At 36.0% G+C, this 18,234-nt stretch overlaps 1 protein-coding gene across 1 annotated transcript in view; it reads left to right on the top strand.

The window, feature by feature from the left end:
* The window catches only part of egflam (EGF-like, fibronectin type III and laminin G domains), a 42,286-nt gene that overhangs the window by 6,080 nt on the left and 17,972 nt on the right, over positions 1 to 18,234 (top strand). The window contains exons 2-7 of the mRNA XM_015374275.1: positions 3,023 to 3,132; positions 4,123 to 4,209; positions 9,523 to 9,549; positions 9,647 to 9,764; positions 9,877 to 10,012; positions 13,488 to 13,654. Of these exons, the coding sequence (XP_015229761.1) occupies positions 3,023 to 3,132; positions 4,123 to 4,209; positions 9,523 to 9,549; positions 9,647 to 9,764; positions 9,877 to 10,012; positions 13,488 to 13,654 (645 nt within the window). The remainder of the gene's footprint in view (positions 1 to 3,022; positions 3,133 to 4,122; positions 4,210 to 9,522; positions 9,550 to 9,646; positions 9,765 to 9,876; positions 10,013 to 13,487; positions 13,655 to 18,234) is intronic.

The raw sequence follows: 18,234 nt of genomic DNA, 5'->3' as shown, positions 1-18,234 counted from the left end.
TCGATCTATTTTACTAACAAAATCTCACAAGAATTTGCAAAATATCACGAGAGTTTGTAACAGAACGATGCATGCGCAAACAAGGATTCTTCTTCTTCTTCCTCTCAAATGAATACACAGAAGCATGGCGGGGGTGCAGGTGAAATGGAGTTCTTTCTGTAAAATTTAAAGACTGTAGTAGCCACATTTGCTCAGCCATGTCTTTGTGCAAATATGTTGTTGCCTTTTCTTTTTAGCGCTTTCAGGACAAAATTGCCCAAATTGCCAAGGCAGCGCATTGCACTCTAGTGAGCTTCAGATTCCTCTTCTCATTTAGCTTCCTGATAGACGAGTCTGAGTAGCGCCATCTCACTGTGGAGCTGAGTCCGACGTGGTTTTTAGACATACAGTGAGAGCAGGTAGATTGCATCAGAGCGTCGTGCTAAACATGCATCGTGAGCTGTGAACTCACGCTGTACGACGAAACCATTTGCAAGGTTTGAAAAAAATGCAGTGTATGCCTGGCTTAAGCCTATAGCAGTATAACTTTAGAGATAGCTCAGGATAACCTAAGCCACTCTAACTATAGGCTTTTTCAAAAAGCAAAGTTTTAAGCCAAACTAAAAAGCTTGAACATATTTCTGCTGTTCTTCCTGTTTTTCACCTCTCTTTACTACCTCACTTTTGAATTGATTTTAAAGTTTCATCATTGACTTGTAACACACTGGGAAAACATGATTTAAGCTGTATTTCTGACCTCCAGTAGCTTTACGCACATTTGAGTTCCCTGAGATCTACGGTCAGTTGCTTTTAGTTTTACTAACCTTTATGCTGGCCTGTTGAACTAATCAGGCCTTTGGATCATTTTATAATTGTTGACAATTCCTTTCATTCCATCTGTGACTGCATCTGCATCCTGCAAAGGGAAATTAACACTTTGAAAATAGTCAACTATAGAAACAATTTGTTCTTTCAGTGCTCCACAATTGAGCTCTCAGTGATGAAAGAGCACAAAAAACCACCAATCACTAATACATTTACATTTAATTATGTTTTTTTTTTTACCTCTTGTTTCTAACTAATCGGTTGACAAGGAAGACAAATTAAGGTTGTTAAAGTCCATTTCATTAAATGATTCCCTTAATCTTTGAAATATTAAGTGACTATCATGACAATATTATCAAATATTCTTTAGATATAGCGACTGACAAAATGTGGAATGTTTGGATTCGGGTGTCTCTGAATTTGTCAAATTAGAGTTTCACTGTTAACATTTTTTTGTTTTCATGCATTGTATGAGAGAGATGGAGAGTGCGATGAAGGGATGCCAGATGGAGTCTGGAGATGTATAATACAGAAGTGGAGTGTTAATGGAGATTTTGCAGAATGTTGTCCTATTAAGCATTTAGGCCTAAATCATACATTGCACGTCTCCACCAGCAGTTTTCAGTTTTTTGATAAGTGATTTAAAAAAAAAAACAACTATATTTTTATAGACTTTATTTTTATTCCTGTAACAGTGCAACCACTGTGTTTACAGTTCTTGTAATTCATTCTCCACTGCATTGCTTTTACTGGTCCTTTAATTCTGCTTCTAAGCCCTCAGTAAGCATAGCCTTCCAAATATGTAAAGTTATACTTCCTCATTTTGAATGCCTTTATTTGCGAATGAAAATCTGACAAGCGTGTGAAGTCTTATTCTTATATGGCATTAATGGGGTGGTAATCATGCTAATTAGTATTTCATGGAACACACACTCCCTAACACACAGGGCAACTGCATCAGCTTTTGTTGTGCAGTACAAGACCCAATGATCTTAACTCTCTATGGCATGATTTTTTATTTCAGGCAGAAAAAAAATGCTTCACCCTAGCTTTTGGGCCCTCGGGGATCCCTTATAATATATCAATCATAAAATGTGTACCTCTCTTCACACACTGATGCACATATGCACGTGCACATTCTTGTCTTGCCTGATCTCCATTGATTTTCAGTCATTTTCAACCCTTTCTATTCCCTGAGCATGTCAATAAGCATGAACCGAACTATTACCAGTGCATAGTATGGTAATGGTTTTGCATTTCTTGTAACAGTAGATAGTACATAAAAAATGTTATTATGGTTATAACTATGCATCTCTGTACCTCTCATTTCGTGACCATGTTATTGTACAAACAATAGTGATCTAAGTGCACAGTGTTGCCCAGAGGCAAGGAATGGAAAAACTACCATTTCAATGTATTGTGATTAAAAGGGGTTTTTACTCAGTCAAATCTGCTTCTTCACATATTCATGTGCATCACAGCTATTATTAATGCAAATTCAAAAAAGTTTTGAATTCTTAAAAAGTGAAATTTATCACCTTCTGCTAGCAGTGTGTCCCTGCTTGCAATGTTTTACCCTTAGATGAAAGCTCAAAGCTTTTAAAGTGATGTTTAACTTAAAAAAAATCCTTTCCCCTGGGTGACAAAGTCATAGGTCTGCTGCAAAACCTATATTTTGTTGCTGCGATACAAACAAAGCATAAACAGAGGTGTTCTGGAGTACTGCAGTCTTTAAACAGTGGTTATGTTTTATTGTCTATCCTCTTTCACTCAAGGTTTATGGTATTTATTCTCCATGTTAATAACTGACTTTAACTCTTAAATAATGCAAATATGAAATTATATTTAATGCTGAAAATGTAATACATTGAAAAAGAGGATTGGAAATGATTGTGTTTTAAGTCCTGGCTCAGTTCTAAGTAAATATAATTGTTTTTCATATTTTTTGTATATTTTCTCCCTTAAACTGATTTTATCTACAGTTATATGGATGGAAAAAAACCCCCTCTAAAACAATAAGCTTGTTTTACAAGCATTTCATATTTCATGTTTTGACCTCTTTCCATTGCAAACCCATTAGAAACTATAAACAAATGAAATTAGATCTTGGTCAGTCAGAAAAAAATCCTCAACATTTCAAATTACCCGTCTGTTTTCCTGGTGTTATTTTGCTGGTTTTCTCGCCGATTCTATCCATGTTTATGTTTGTGTAAACCAGATCGTCTAAGTCCTCCATTAGACATCCAGCTGGAGACACTCAACTGTAGCGCCTTCAGTGTGCGATGGAAGATGCCCCGCAGACATGTCAGCACAATCACTGGATACAAGGTAAATACAAACAGCTTCTACATGCATGCATGCATAGTACAATACCTGCTATACACTCCACACATTTTATGATAAAAGTGTGTTTTTAAAAAAATATTTCTGTCTGTTTTCATCTATCTGCTGGTGTTTGGTGAAGATGACTTATTTATTTTAATTTAAATTTTTTTTGAGTGTTGAAGTCCTTCCACCACATCAGAACATGATAAAGAAAATGAGACAGAAAAAACAGAAACACATTTTGAATCCTCAGAAAGGTTTTGAAAAATAAATCAAATTTCCACTTTTTTTTCCTTGAGTGGCTGCTTATTTCTTTCTGCATGGCAGACACACTTTTCTCTGCCTCTAAAGTGCCCATCCAACCAAGTGTCCAGGAAGATGGCCATGAGGAATAAGGACACACTATTTTTAACTTTCATGTGCTTGAAGGAACTCTTTTATCGCCGTGCTTATATCTTTCTTTCTCAGGTGCAATATTGGTTGAAAAGATGCAGTCAAATAGAACACACAGTACATAAAAACCATAGACATAGGATTTTTAAAATGTTTTTCTTGTACAGACGTATTGTGATTTTCTTTTAATCATTACAAAACTATTGTGTCCATGCTTAGTTAATGCATACTTTCCATCATTTTTATAATGCACCTTTTCAGGACTGGTCATGCTTTTGCGCTTCTCCTTAAAGCTTTCGTAACAAACGCTAGAAGTTTCTGTCCTTCACTCCTTGAATAAACCATTAAGAAATTGTGGATCAGTATAACTGTGTGGGCTGTAGCTTTGGCCATATGTCTGCACTAAGAGGATTAGTTTGGACACCAGCTTCCAAAGAACTTAGTGGGAGGCGAATGTGTTTTGTTTCTTTTTTGGTTTATTAAAATATGTTTTTCCTTTTATAGACTTTTTTTATTAGCCATATATAAACTCTCCCTGTTTTGCCCTTATAACACAATAACTAACTAAAAACAATGGATTTATGTGTGTCGACTGTTCAGATCTTTTACACAGAGATAAAGAATGGACGCCCAGTTAGTACAACATCCATCATGGAAGTGCCTCTGAGTTTGGACATGCTAACCACTGTGAGTACACACTAATATATTTTTTCTCTTCAAAGCCTTTCCCAAAACTATGTACACTATACTTCTATTTTTAAAAGTTAAAGATGGACAACATGTTAAAAGAGAGTAAGCATTGTTGGAAAGACAAGTCAGTTAAATTATCATGCTGCTCTCTTTCTGCACATCTCTGATGTTATTTTTCAAATATATTTCAATTTATTTATTTATGTGAAATTCATATTTCAAATACATTTTAAAATATCTGTGGCTGTATATTGGTTATTTTATTCTCCAGGTGCACAGTTTTAAATCATTAAAATACTTAACAGTACAGTATTTTATTGTTTATCGTTTAACTCTTCACTAATATGTTATTTTTACAAATTTTTTTAAGGTCCACATTTGTGTGACAATTTTTTCTATAATCTTTTTGCTGCTGTAAACACCAGAATTTCCCCATTGTGGGACAATGAAGGGATTTTCTATTCTATTCTAAGATACATAGATTGTATATTTTCTGTACAAGATTATAGAAGTTTTTCTATGGAATTAAATAGTAATTTCTAATTTAGATTTTTGGTACTAGAAGTAAAATAAAATACCAGTGATATGGCACTCATAGGATTTGCAATCATTTTCTTTTTTGATGTAGCAGAAGCAAAGATCATGTTGATGAAAGAGCATTTTATCATTATGTTTTCATTCTGCTAAACGAATAATACGAGATATAATGTATAACAAAAAGCAATGGTGTGTTATGTTACAGTGTCATCTAATTGAAAGGTTATGCACAATCTTGAAAAAAGTTCATAGCTTTTAAACATGTCACATTAGAGTGACCAAATTCTGCATCCTCGATGTTGATTTAATATGATTGAATGTGAAGAAAATTATGCATTGTTTTTAAAAATCTTTAGAAGGGAAAGTCGTGCTACTCATTCAGGGTGAGGTAAAAACTGATATGCAAATCTTTAAAAATATCAGACCACTGTCAAATACATCCTAGCAAAACAAAAATGGCTTGGTATGACACCAAACTCACCAGGATATGGCTTTCCTTTTACAGTAAACTGAGAAAAAGTCTGACAATCTGTAGAGTTCAGCAGTTCAGGGGGTTAAATCTGTTTGGGGGAAAACTTTAGTTTAATTTCTCCATGTGGGCATAAAAATCAGACACCACATATTACCCACCAAAACACGATTGGGTCGTTCAAAACAGGCTGTGGTTCTGAATAAAGCTATCCAGAAGAAAACAATAGTTTGAGGTCATAAAAGACACTAGACTAGGATCGAGGTTTACCTTCCAGCAAAACCATGACACTGAATGTTCAGCAAGAGCTACAATAGAAAAGTTAGGATTACTCAAAACTGCTCTTAAAACACATTTCTCTGGTGATGTGATGACCCTTGAGTTCACGAGTCATATGTGGAAGGAGCAAAAATATTAGATACAGTGCTGCAGCGAAACACTACATTACACTTCACCCTGAAAACAACATCCTTCGAGGGAAACTTGGCAGTGTCAGCGTCCTGATTTAAGAAAGATTTCTAGAGATGGGAGAGGGACATTCGTAAAGATAAACTTAATGGATAGGGATAAGAAAAGGAAAATACTTTTATGCATTGCAATAGACTTGAAACTGGGGCAAAAACCAACACTGTAGAAGGATTTAGATTCAAGTATATTTTTAATGTAAAAATAACCAGACTGAATCCATCAGAGGATCTGTGATAAGGCTTTAAAGTGGATGTTCAAAAGATCTCTCCATCCAATCTGACTGAACTTGGGCATTTTGCACAGAACTGCTGGCATTTACTAATGAGCAAACTAAATAAACTGGCACAAACACATTCAAAAGCTATAGGTGCCCTTGAAAGTGGTTCCAAAGGTATTGTTTTAAAAAAGCTTATAATGCCAAATCTTTGCTATGAAAACAAGAAAACTATGTGTGTTTTACTTTCCATGCCACAGCAATGTATTACTGTTTTGTTGGTTTATCAAAGTAAATAAAGGTAATAAGAAATGTTGAGATCTGAAAATCTTAATAGCTTTATCGGTTTATTTGTTTATGTTTATAAAAGGAGTTGTCAACCCAAAACATTTTAAGGATTTGGGTCTTTCTCTTTTAGAGTATTTTAATTGCTTGTTTTTTAAGATGAAAAGAATGTTGCAGGTATGCAGAGTAGGAGCAAGGAGAAGAGAGAGGAACAGGAAATAAAAGGCATCTCTTTCATTAATCATCATCTTAGATCTTTAGTAAACAATTTAAAAGAACTCCATAACATAGCAAGGACCCAGCAAGAATATTGGCAATGCAGCATTATGTATTTTATTGAAATGTGGCTGCAGGATCATATCTTGGAATCCAGAGTCTCTCAAAATTCAACAGAATTGGGTTGGCAATGATTGTGAACAACAGATGTCTTCCAGGACATGTGACTGTGAAGACTTTTTCCTGTAGCCTGGATATTGAGCTGTTGACAGTTGGTTTCTCGCATTATTATTAGCCCAGAGAGTTTACCACTGTTTTTGTAGTTACTGTTAATATGGAAGTTATGTCCCCCTGAAGGCGGCTGCGCCTCGGAACTTCCCTACCGGTTCTTTTCCTGGGAGCAAATTATTTGAAAGTATATGGTAAACTATATGGGTAAAACCATATAAAAAAGGACCATAAAAACAGGAGTAAAAAAGTTACAGAGTTTATTCCAGATCAGGTCGTTACAGGACAGAGAAAATGCTTGGAGCTTGCACAGCTGTGGGCTCAAAAACACGTCAGCGAGCGTCCGGCAAAGATTGAGCAAAGATTGAGCCCCAAACAAGGTCATCTCCTCCTTCTTGTACCTCATGAGTCCATGTTTTGCATCAGGTGGATGCTTAACTTACCGTATCAGAAACTGATACGCCATCCATGTCTTGAACTTCATGCATCTTGCGTCTATGCCCAAGGATTACAGATATGTCTCCTTTATCAGTCCGGCTCCAAGATGTGCCCCTATCCTGTGTATTTCTAAAGACACAAAGGCTGTCCTGATTAGATGACCTCCATACACACAGTGACATCCACAATGTGAAGGAAGGCGTCCTACTCTGTCTAATCTTGCTAACAGAATAACAGTGCACATGATGTATAAAGAATAAACTTAACATTACTGTTTACATTCCACCTTCTGCTGTTGCCGACATTGCATGTGAGGTAATCAGTTAGGTGGTGCTAACTCCAGACACAACAGCCGAATGCATTTGTGGCAATAACTGGTGATTTTAAATATGTCTCACTCTCTGCTACGCTTTCAACATTCCAACCATTTGCCAGCTGCTGCACCAGAGAAAATCAACGTTTGGACTTGTTTTATGCAAATGTCAAGGACTCCTACATCTCTGAAGTAAGACCTCCTCTTGGGAAATCACAATCAGATCACAATCTTGTTTTTCTCTGCTCAGATTATAAGCCACTTTATAAGAGACAACCTGAATTAAAAATAACTGTAAAAAGATGGTCACAGGAGGCTGCAGAAGCCCTGTATAGTTGTTTTGAGGCTACGGACTGGGATGCATTGTAATAAAAGAGGATATCAACACAATGACTGAGTGTGTGAGTGATTACACCATCCCTACCAGAACAGTGAAATGTTTCCCAGTGATCTGAAGCAACTGCTCAACAAGAAAAAAATGAACCCTTTAAGTAGCGGGGCAGGGAATTAATGAGGAGTATACAGAAGCAACTTAAGGTGATGATACGAGAAAACAAGGAGGCATCCAGGAAGAGGCTGGAAATCAAGCTCCAGCATAACAATATCAGAGGTGTGTGGTCAGGGAACAAGAAGTTCACAGGCTTCAAGCAGATGGATGATCAGACATTTGGAAGTCTGGACAGAGCAAATAAACTGAATACATTCTTCAACAGGTTCAGTTTAGGAACAAGCTCAGCACCCCTCTCTCTTGCCCTCCTTTGCATTACTGTCCTGCTTCTATGAGTTAATTATCAGCAAAATCTTCTGATTTTGCTGATAATGAACTTTCACCTGTCTCTAAAGATGAAGAGGCAACTGGGGAGGCTGAATCAATCAGCCCTAGAGTCCTGAGGGCCTGTGCAGAGCAGCTCTGTGGGATCCTACAGCACCTCTTCACTCTTTGTCTGACTCAGGAGACAGTTCCAGTGATGTGTAAGACCTCCTCCAGTCTTCAATGACTATAGACCTGTTGCCCATCCCACATCATGGAGGTTCTAGAGAGACTCTGTTGCTTCAACTCAGCAACTGATTAATGTATATTTGAACTAGGTGCACTGATTTAGGGCCAAAGGCTTTATAGTGTCTTAAAACCACATGAAGTATGTAATATTTTCGCAAAATTTATTCACAGGTTCATCATTACAGTAACTACATTAAATCTTTAAAATTTAAGTAACAGTGTTAAAGTTAAGAGTTTGGGAGATGAACAAAAAACATGATCAATGATGAAGATTTAAAGATTTCCAATATGTTATATCTAGTTATCATGGTAATGGATGTTGCTGTGCCCTTTGTCCAACACAAATTTGGTCTTAAAGAGACTACTGCAGATATTACACACAAAAAAAGATCTAAAAATAAGTCAAGATTTCTTAAAATAAGTGTATTTGCCTGTGATTTATGCATGTAATTAAGATGTTATACCAATGTTGTACCTTAAAATGTTATAGTTAGGTATTATGTACTTGAAAAAGGATGATGGAGTTTTTTTTTGTTTGTATTTTTAAACATAAATCATCTTATTCCATTGACAAACTGTCTTATCTAATAACTTAGATTAGAATGTTTGTATTTAACCTTGATCTTGAATATTCTCTATCAAGAGTAATAAGGATGTTTGCATAAAATGTCTCATCTTATAAAATACATTATAAGATGAGACGATTACATTTATATAGGTAATTTTAAGGCAGCACCTCATAACTCTTCACCCAGATATTGTTCATGATTAATTTGAGATATTTCTAATTATTTTAAGGTCAATATATAGCACTTGGCACATGTTGATGCTTTGTGCAAACTATGCTACTCAAATACTCGCTAACGTAACCAGAGATAAACAGATTGTCACTGAATGGATGGTGTGACTCAGAGAACCACTACATGCAGTCTAAGCTCCCCTTAAACACCAGTGACCAGTGGCCTTCAGGGTGCTAAACCTGGAAGTTACAGGTCTTAGCGCCTAAAAGGTTCACAGTGCTGCTTTGAAAATTGATTAATTGCAAACATTTGTAGAGTGGTCCATCTTTTAGACAAGTCTAACTATTTACCTGTTCATTTCTTTGAGGGAGGAATTGTATTATAATCTTTGTTCTCTTATAGGGGCAATTTGATGGACAAGCAAGTTTTGTAAGTAACATTTAGCCCATTTGTAATTATTGTTCCCTCAAAGTTCTTCTTATAATATAATAATTTATCCTTTCAATTTCCTTAATCTGATTTTTAGGATGTAGACATTGGAAACCTAAAGGTGAATTCCAACTACAGAGTCAGCGTTGGTGCATACGGCTGGACCGGGGAGGGCAGACCAAGCATGCCCAGAGACATCAGTACTGCCTCACATGGTAAGACTATGTGAGTGGAAGACATCAGTTTAACCATAATTCTAAATATTTACCTGCATAGTATATTCAGTCATGAATAAAATAATTTTATTTCGTTTTATTTTGCCAATAGAGATGTGTATGCCCCCTTCACCACCAACTCAGCCAGTCGTCATGGCCGTATCAGACACAGAGTTGGCCTTATCATGGCAGGAAGGAGAGAGTCAGGGAAGCTCCCCTGTTCTTCACTTTTTGGTGGCTTACATCAGGTCTGTCAAAACTTATTTAACATTTGCAAACTGAGAAAACGGCAGTTCATAAAATGTCAGGCACCTTAAACAGATTATTGCACACAGGAAATGAGAAAAAATTGTGTTCAGTAAAATAGGTTGAACCGAAAAGGCCCCTGTCTAAATGTATGGAGGGAAGTCAGAGAAGGCATGCGCATAAAAGAAAATAACATTTTTAAATGAATAGCTTTTCCATCAGGAAATTTTACACTGAAATTGTACACAATGACTATATTAGATATCACATAATATATTTAACATGTACATGTGTCCCATGACTGAATTGTAAATGCTTGGAAACTGAAACCCTAATCCTCACCCTCTGTTCAGTGATAGCTTTTCTCTTTTCACAAAGTTGGCTTCCTTGATGCCTCTTTCAAACTACCTGTCCTCTTTGTTCAAAATCTGAACACCTTGGTCTTTAAAAATTGCGATTTCAGCTTCCAATCATTTATGATTCAGTCATGGAACTCATTCCAAGGAAATTACATAAACACTCCCATTATGATTCAAAAGGCCAATCGCATAGACCAAGCACAATAAAAGGCTCCAAGAACCCAGAAGAATAAGGGGTAGCTATTTGATTTACATATGACTTGGAATTTGTGCCGAAGAATAGACCTCTATGCTGCTTAAATACATCAGGGCAGCTAAAGATGCTTTGGTGCATGCCAACAATATTGACAAAGACTTCTGGATAGGTGTCAAAATATGTTAAAGAAAACAGAGCAAAATTCCGGTTGCCTTCCAATTTAAGCCCGTTTGTTGTTGTCATGACCTGAATGACTGAGAATTTACACAGACATATTCAAGATGGATTCTGTAGATATTCAGAAGCGACCGGCATTCAGCTTAACTCAGACACTAATGATATGTATTAGTGAGTGCTATGAGAATGCAAGAAGAGTTCTATGTTTTGGCCACAGGCAGTTGAATTATTAGGAAACTCTGTAATACATCATTAAACATAGTTACAATTACATTTTGATATATTAAAATCTTCTGTTCTGGTTTAAGAGCATGCTGTGCAGACTGGTCATGAAGTGGGGTTTAATCTGTACCAGTTAGATATGGGACATTTTTTTTTTTTTTTTTGGACGCAGAAACAGAAATAATAATAATAAAAAAATCTAAACATTTCCACATTAACTTGTTTGAAGTGTGCAGTTATGCTGAGGATGTCATAGGCCTAGTAATCAACCACACACCAACCCACATCAACGTGTCTGCACAGTTGAAAGCTAAAAATGGTAAATGTCAAGGAATCCCGTGAAGAACTGAATGTTTTTTTTTTATCTGGAAAAATATAAAGCAGTTAATTATTCTTACTTTACTGCTTGAATACAGCATCGTTATTCATTTATTTTACTCTCATTGCATACATTTTATATAACTGGAAACCAAAAATCCCTAACTTAACTATTTTTAATAAAGGTGGCCTATTTTATCAAAGTATTTGAATGAAAACTACTTAAAACACAAACATTAAAAAAAATTCCAGGGCTTCAATGTTGCCTTTGGAAACAAAAATAGGATATCTCTTAATGGGTAATTTAAAATAGGTAGTAAACTTAGTGACAAACAAAACTACTAGGATATTCAGCCATCAACAAATGTTTAGCATTTAGGGCCTACCTAGAGGCTGTTGTCTACCCTGGTACTTTAAATTGATCTTAGTCCTTGGAAGCAAGAAAAAAAAAAACGCTTTCCCAGAAAACTAACCTTAAATAAATGAAGAGAGTTAAAACATTAAATATTCTTCACAAGGTGTCCCTTTGAATTAAAAGTTTAAACACTGTTAATTAAATTAAACATATATATTTTCCAAATAGCATTTCTACTGTTAGTTTCTCCCAAGTCATAGTAGTGAATATACTATTGGTTGTTTTTCAGTTCTTTCCCCCTGTGAACATTTATGCCTTCACCCTCTGCTAATTCACCTCATATAAACCTCACAACTCTTGTTTTCCTTTAGCTCCGGCAGCACACACAATAAAGCTTTAAGTGTGCAGTCTGTCCTTCAGCCCACTGCTTTGTAAATAAGCTATTGGGGGTGGAGTGAGGTCCATTAAAAACATAACTCAACTCAAAGATGTCTGACACAGCTTCATCCTTAGGCTCTATCAGCCAGATCTTTTAAACTGTATATGTTTGGTTTGGTCATGCTGTAAGTTTCATTCCTTAGCCCTCCTGTTGGTACATTAAGCTTGCATGCGACCCTCTTTTATAAATAATGCAATGCAATGTAAAACTAAGCTGATCACCTCCTATCTCTTTATCCATCAGATGAATTATTTATCTAAGTGTTGGGCAATACACAAATAGACGCATCTTATAAAATAATAAACCTTTTATTTTACATTAATAATGATTCTGTGGGTGGTCCATTTAAGGTTAAAGGTTGAAATATGTTCAATCGTGCTTGATTGTAAAAATCAGTTTTAAGTGCATAATAATAGCTAAGAAAAAAACTAATAGTCTGAGATTGAGAATATGCAGATCTTTTTTGTATGCATCATTGCTGGTCTGCTCAGTGTAACCACTTGTGTTTAGACACAGGGGTCAGTTGGGACATGAGAAAGAATGAATTTCATTCTTTTTCTATTAGTGTTCAGCCTCATAGACACACATGTCTAGACACTGTCTGCAGAGAAGCCAAGGACACAATGAGTAGATTGTGTTCATACGATGAATTCCTAAATCTTAGACGGACAAGATTGAAACTATTTGTTTTCATTAAAATAATACAGGTTAAAAAAAATGGGAAGTATTAAACAAGTTATCAAAATGCAGTGCTGATTTATTTATTTATTTTTTTTTGCTGCAAAGCTTTTGATTGCATATCAACAAAGATACCAAAGGGAACTGTTACGTCCAGACATGAATATGTGTCTCTGTCTTTTTTTGCATGTGCTGCTATTAATTTAGAAGGGCCATCGCAGATGCAGATCTTTCCCCTTGTACATCTAAAGATGCCTCCCTGAAGAGACATCTTAAGTGTTTTGTTTTGGCTGAAAATGTATAAACGCAAAAAGCTTGATAATAGTTATAATTTTTTCTCTTTAGGCAGATTTTCTTAAAAAAGAAATCCGATTTTTATCATTTGATTGAATAATTTCTATCTTTCACCACAATGAAATAAAATATAAGCTTTGCCTTTTTGATAAACCATTAATTTGTATTTTATCATTGCAGAAGCAACAAATAAAGCAAAACTAAAATCATTAACATATTTTTACTTTTTATTCACTTTTTCCATTCAAATCCAAAAAGAACATTCTATAAAAAAATTTCACGTATTGTAATATTGTAATGAGATGTAATTTGTCATTCAGTATTAGAATGCTCAGAATATAATTTCAAAATATGATTCAAAGACAGAAAACAGTGTGATGTCTCTTTGTTTTGGTGTTTCCTATATCTTTATGTTTAATACTTATTATTTCTTACCTAGGCCAGAAATGGACACAGAGTGGACTTATATACGTGAGCCCATTGAGACCAATTCCATGGTTTTAAAAGGCTTGTTACCAGAAACAGAGTACCAGTTTGTTGTCAGAGCGGTCAACATGCATGGTGTGAGCCCACCAAGTCACATCAACATCCCTGTGCGAACCCTTGGTAAGGCCAGATGCTTACTGTATCTCTGAATCTATTTAAAAGCTGAAATACTACATTTCAGCAAGTCCTTGGAAAGGTTTGGTTTGAAAAAAATGTCAAGCCAGTGAGTTTTTGTATAAAATGTGTATGTTCTTTGAATCATCATGCCTGTAGAGTTACTCATTGAGAAATAGTTAGATGCAACTACGGTAAAACTTGTTTTGCAGCTAATGACGCACTGAGTAGAGCGATATTGCCCCTCATACAGTCATGCTGTTAAGACCACGTGGGCTGTTTGGCTTTGTAGCCAATGAAATAAGGTTTCAAACAAGGGTAGACAGGGCTGGGTTGCATAAATCAGAGCCGTGTTAACGGCTTGCGTAAGAGTGAAATACACAGCAGAGATCAGTGCACACAGTTCAATGCAGATCATTTAAAACGCTCCAATATTTTTGAAGTTTGGATGCTGATTTTGTTTTATTACAATGCCGAAAAAAAATGCAGCTCAGAAAATGCACTGGGGCTTATTTTAGCTTGACAAGCAGCAGATTCCCTATTTTTTAATAGATTTTTATGTTATTTCAGGTTTATAAATGTTACATTTTGTTATATACTCTGATTCTGAAAAAAAGTGGAAAAAGACTTGCTTCATAAATGTTTCGTGGCCATCAAAATGCTTTAGTGTTATTCTATGGGTCAAATAGTTGAGTAAAAGCATTTGGCACAATTTGGCACAATCTAGCACATATGGAGAGGTTTGGAGATGCTGGTGACACTAAAAGTTCAAAGCCCCACAGCTCTAAAACTGTTGTACTGCTGTTCAAAAAGACCTATTATTTTCGAGAATAAAACAAAACAACTTTGAGTCATGTTTGAACTGATGCAGCTTAGCCTGTGTTTTACTTACCCCATTTTACTTTCAAATGATGTATCACACATGTAACGTGGTCTTACAGTTTCTTAGTTATTTGCTTTTCCATTTGGGTATGCAAAATAGGTCAGGATTACTTCAAATTGGGTGGGTGTAAAAGATTTGTTTTAAGTTCCTGCGAAGGAAAACCGGCTAATTGCATTAAGTCATTGACTTGCAGGATATGCTCCTCCTGGATGAGCTAGCGGTAACAACATTCGCAGGAACAAGTCTAGTTGAGCTTAAGTTTCAGATGTCTGAAAAGTACTACATTTATGTCTTCTGACAATTATATGCAAGTATAATTATTAGAATGTGGAGCCCAAATAGATAAATGTTTTGTGTAAAATATGCACCTTATGGATGAAGTTTATGAGTGTCATTATCCACATTTTAATGAGTCTTATACTAAAATAAGTTGAAAGGAAACACAAACAGGACAAAGCCATAACTAACGAATTGCATAAACATGCAGAATACAGTTTGATGATGCACTTGAGAAAAAAAAAAAAAAAAACCTAAATTTTTTTAAACATGTCGCCCAATGACACAAAAATTTATAGATTTGGCTATATCGATAATTGTCATTTTTTTACTCATAAAAAGGGATTCAGGTATCTGTTGGATCTATTAAAGCATCTTTAGTTTCTTTATCACCACTGTTTCCTATTAACATGGACATGAAAAAATGGTCATGTCAAGTTCTGCAAGTGAAGTTTTATTTTAATTCATAATAGGTAGCAATATTTTGTTATTTGGGCTATTTTGTGTTTTCCTTATCAATTCAGATTCCTCTTTTGCAATATTTTTTGTTTATTTCTCCAGTTTTTTAGTTTATTTCTGCTGTTTGGCACTTTTAGGCAGTTATGGCTCTACTTTTGCTCATCTTTTTTTCTGTTATTAGAGAAGTTCTCTTATTTTTTCCTTTGTACTTTTCACTTTTTATCTATGCGTAAACCTTTCTCGATCAGCCAGAGCCTATTCAACTATTTCCCTATTGTCTCTGTTGGGTTTTAATCCAGAGAAATGTGAGTTTAAAAGATTAAAAGGAAATAATCAACACAGAGACAGGGTTTTGTGACGTCAGCGTCTGCAGAGCGGAGAGAAGCTGCTGGCTCGGAAAACCAGCACCTTCTCACACAGATCCCTTCATGGCAAAGCCTTTTATTAAGAGTTTACAACATCATAGGGCGGGCCTAAAACAGAAGACCCAGTAATGATTATCTGGGAGGATGCAGGTAATAAGATAGTGTGAATTGACCAACTGGCTGGATGGAAGTCACACAACCGTGTGATTCTGCCTCATGACCTACAGCAGGTCATAAGAGTTTATGACCCTTCTGGTTGAAACACAGGATAGAAATGTAGGATCTTCTTTCTTTCAATGTTTCATATGTCCACACAATAATTTTATAATTATCACTCTAACAGTCTCCACCTGTGCCCAGCTATACTTAAGTAGACATGCACTATAACTCCAGCATTATGTTTCAAGACTCTGCCAAGGCTCTAAGGACCCTGCGCCTCACTTAGGCTCTAGGTACTCTGGACAACACAAACACTCCAAGCATCGGTGGCCCCTTACTGGTTCCAAGTTTAATATTCTCCACCATGATTCCAAGCTCTCTTGTGTCCATCATGGCTTCAAGTTTCCTAGTCCACTTTTTAATTTTCTAGTCTCCACATGTTCCACATGTTCATGTTCCTCCGAATTTTGCTTTATGCTGGTTGAGTTCCATGTGTGAACAGTTTCTCGGCACAAATCAACCTCAGAATGCCTGCCTGAACTGTTTACATTTGTTTTGGGCACTTCTTTAAAAGTTCCCTCTACCCACTGTGCGTGGTTTGAGTTTGGTTCCTTTGTTTTGATATCAGCTGTGCTGCTGCCGTCAACACTTGTTTATAGATGTTGGGGCTTGGCCGTTTTTTTTTTAGCGTAGTCCTGTTTCTCTTACTGTGACTAACTGTGCTCTGACACGCGAGCTGGATCATAGTTTATCTGCCTGGCTGTGTGGGGCTGCCTGTGGAGGCAGCCCCATACAGGAGGCATATCTCTGCTTCTTTCTGTATGTCTTCTTCTATCTCCTTGAACCCAGGTTGGCTTCAGCAAATGGCAACTCACACTGAGCCTGGTTCTGCTGCAGGTTTCTTCCTGCGTGCTTGGTATGAGGAATTGCTTTCTAGTCAATGAGTCGATGCAATCAACTATTTTTCCTTAGATTGAACACTTTGATTCAGTTTGAGTGTCCTCCTCCTCCCTTAGATAGAAAACTTTAAATAAGTTTGACTGTATGATCTACTTGAATTGTCTCTGTAAAGTTCCTTGAGATGACATGTGTTGAGAATTTGCGTTATATACATGGACAGAATATACTTGAATTTTGGCCCTCCCTCAGAGGACCCAATCCACCAACTCATCTCCTGTCTCTATGTCAGTGTTTAGTTTCAACTTATCATTATCATTATCGATATGACCAACCAACAAATCAGAAGCTGAGCATTTGTCTGTATTTTTGTCCAAATCAAGCCTTGACAAATGCTTAAATCGATCCAAAGTTGCCTAAATTTTTTTTTATTAAGTCTAAAAAAACACTCCGACTGTCAAGTGCTGAGGTGGCGGCATCCTTATGTGTATTTTTTATTTTTTTTACTTTGTGGGGGATAAGTGCAATACAAAGAAAAACTATATCAATATGGGAAGATAACATTACATGGAATTATTGAAGTATCATCTTAAGACATCAGCCAGAATTTTTTTGAGTAGTTATTAGAAAGTATAATTCTTGCCCTGCATCTAAATCTGGTTTCAAAACATACTGTACAAACCATACTGATTAACTAATAAAATGAAAATTAGTTTTAAATATCTATTCATAGAAAGAAATATAAATAAAAAACTTAAAAATATTTCACTGTAAATGTAATGAATATCTGTATTGTGTGAATTCCACACTGTAATTGTATAAAAAAATGTATTTATATTCTAGGGTATCACAATGCATATGTAACATTATGTTTCATATGGTCAATGCTAAACTGAGTTAACAGTTTTTCGAAAGCTTCTGACCAGACTAAAAATCTTTCTAAGAGCAAAAATTGGACAATGGTTATGTTGAAGAAGAAAGTTACATGAATTGAGACAAATGAGCCATTTAGAGAGTCACAGAGAAACACATTGAAAGAGACTAAGCAATACAGAGGCATTGTTTCTTAGCAGGGGATGAAAGCGGGTTATGTCGCTGTCTCATCAGACAGGATTAAGTGCAGGATGCCAGACCCCTCCTCTGCAGTCCACACTAATAGAAATATGCACACTTGCATGCAGTGCCCCATTGCTTGAGGTTACAGGCAGGGTCGGTATGAGTAACTGACTTGACTATGCACTCTTTATGTGAAGTCGTCTGTGTTTTAGTCAGAAAAACTGGCTTAGATGAAGGGTTACAAAACAGCTTAACTGTCACACAACTGTTTGCTGCACTTGCTTTTTCATGTTTTAATGTCATTTGGCCAATTAGCGGTTAAATCTCTGGATCCATTCCTACATTAAAGTGTGATTTATGAAATGTATTTATTATAAATAAAACACATTTTTTATTCAAATATACAATCAGGGGCGTGCACACATAGACACTAGGTGGTGCTAAAGCACTAGGAAGTTTGCCCTCTATCAAAGAAAATGCCCTTTTGAAAC

The sequence above is a fragment of the Cyprinodon variegatus genome, unplaced genomic scaffold (assembly GCF_000732505.1).
Source record: "Cyprinodon variegatus isolate N-32 unplaced genomic scaffold, C_variegatus-1.0 Scaffold100, whole genome shotgun sequence".
NCBI lineage: Eukaryota > Metazoa > Chordata > Actinopteri > Cyprinodontiformes > Cyprinodontidae > Cyprinodon > Cyprinodon variegatus.
This window is presented reverse-complemented; position numbering and strand designations above follow the sequence as displayed.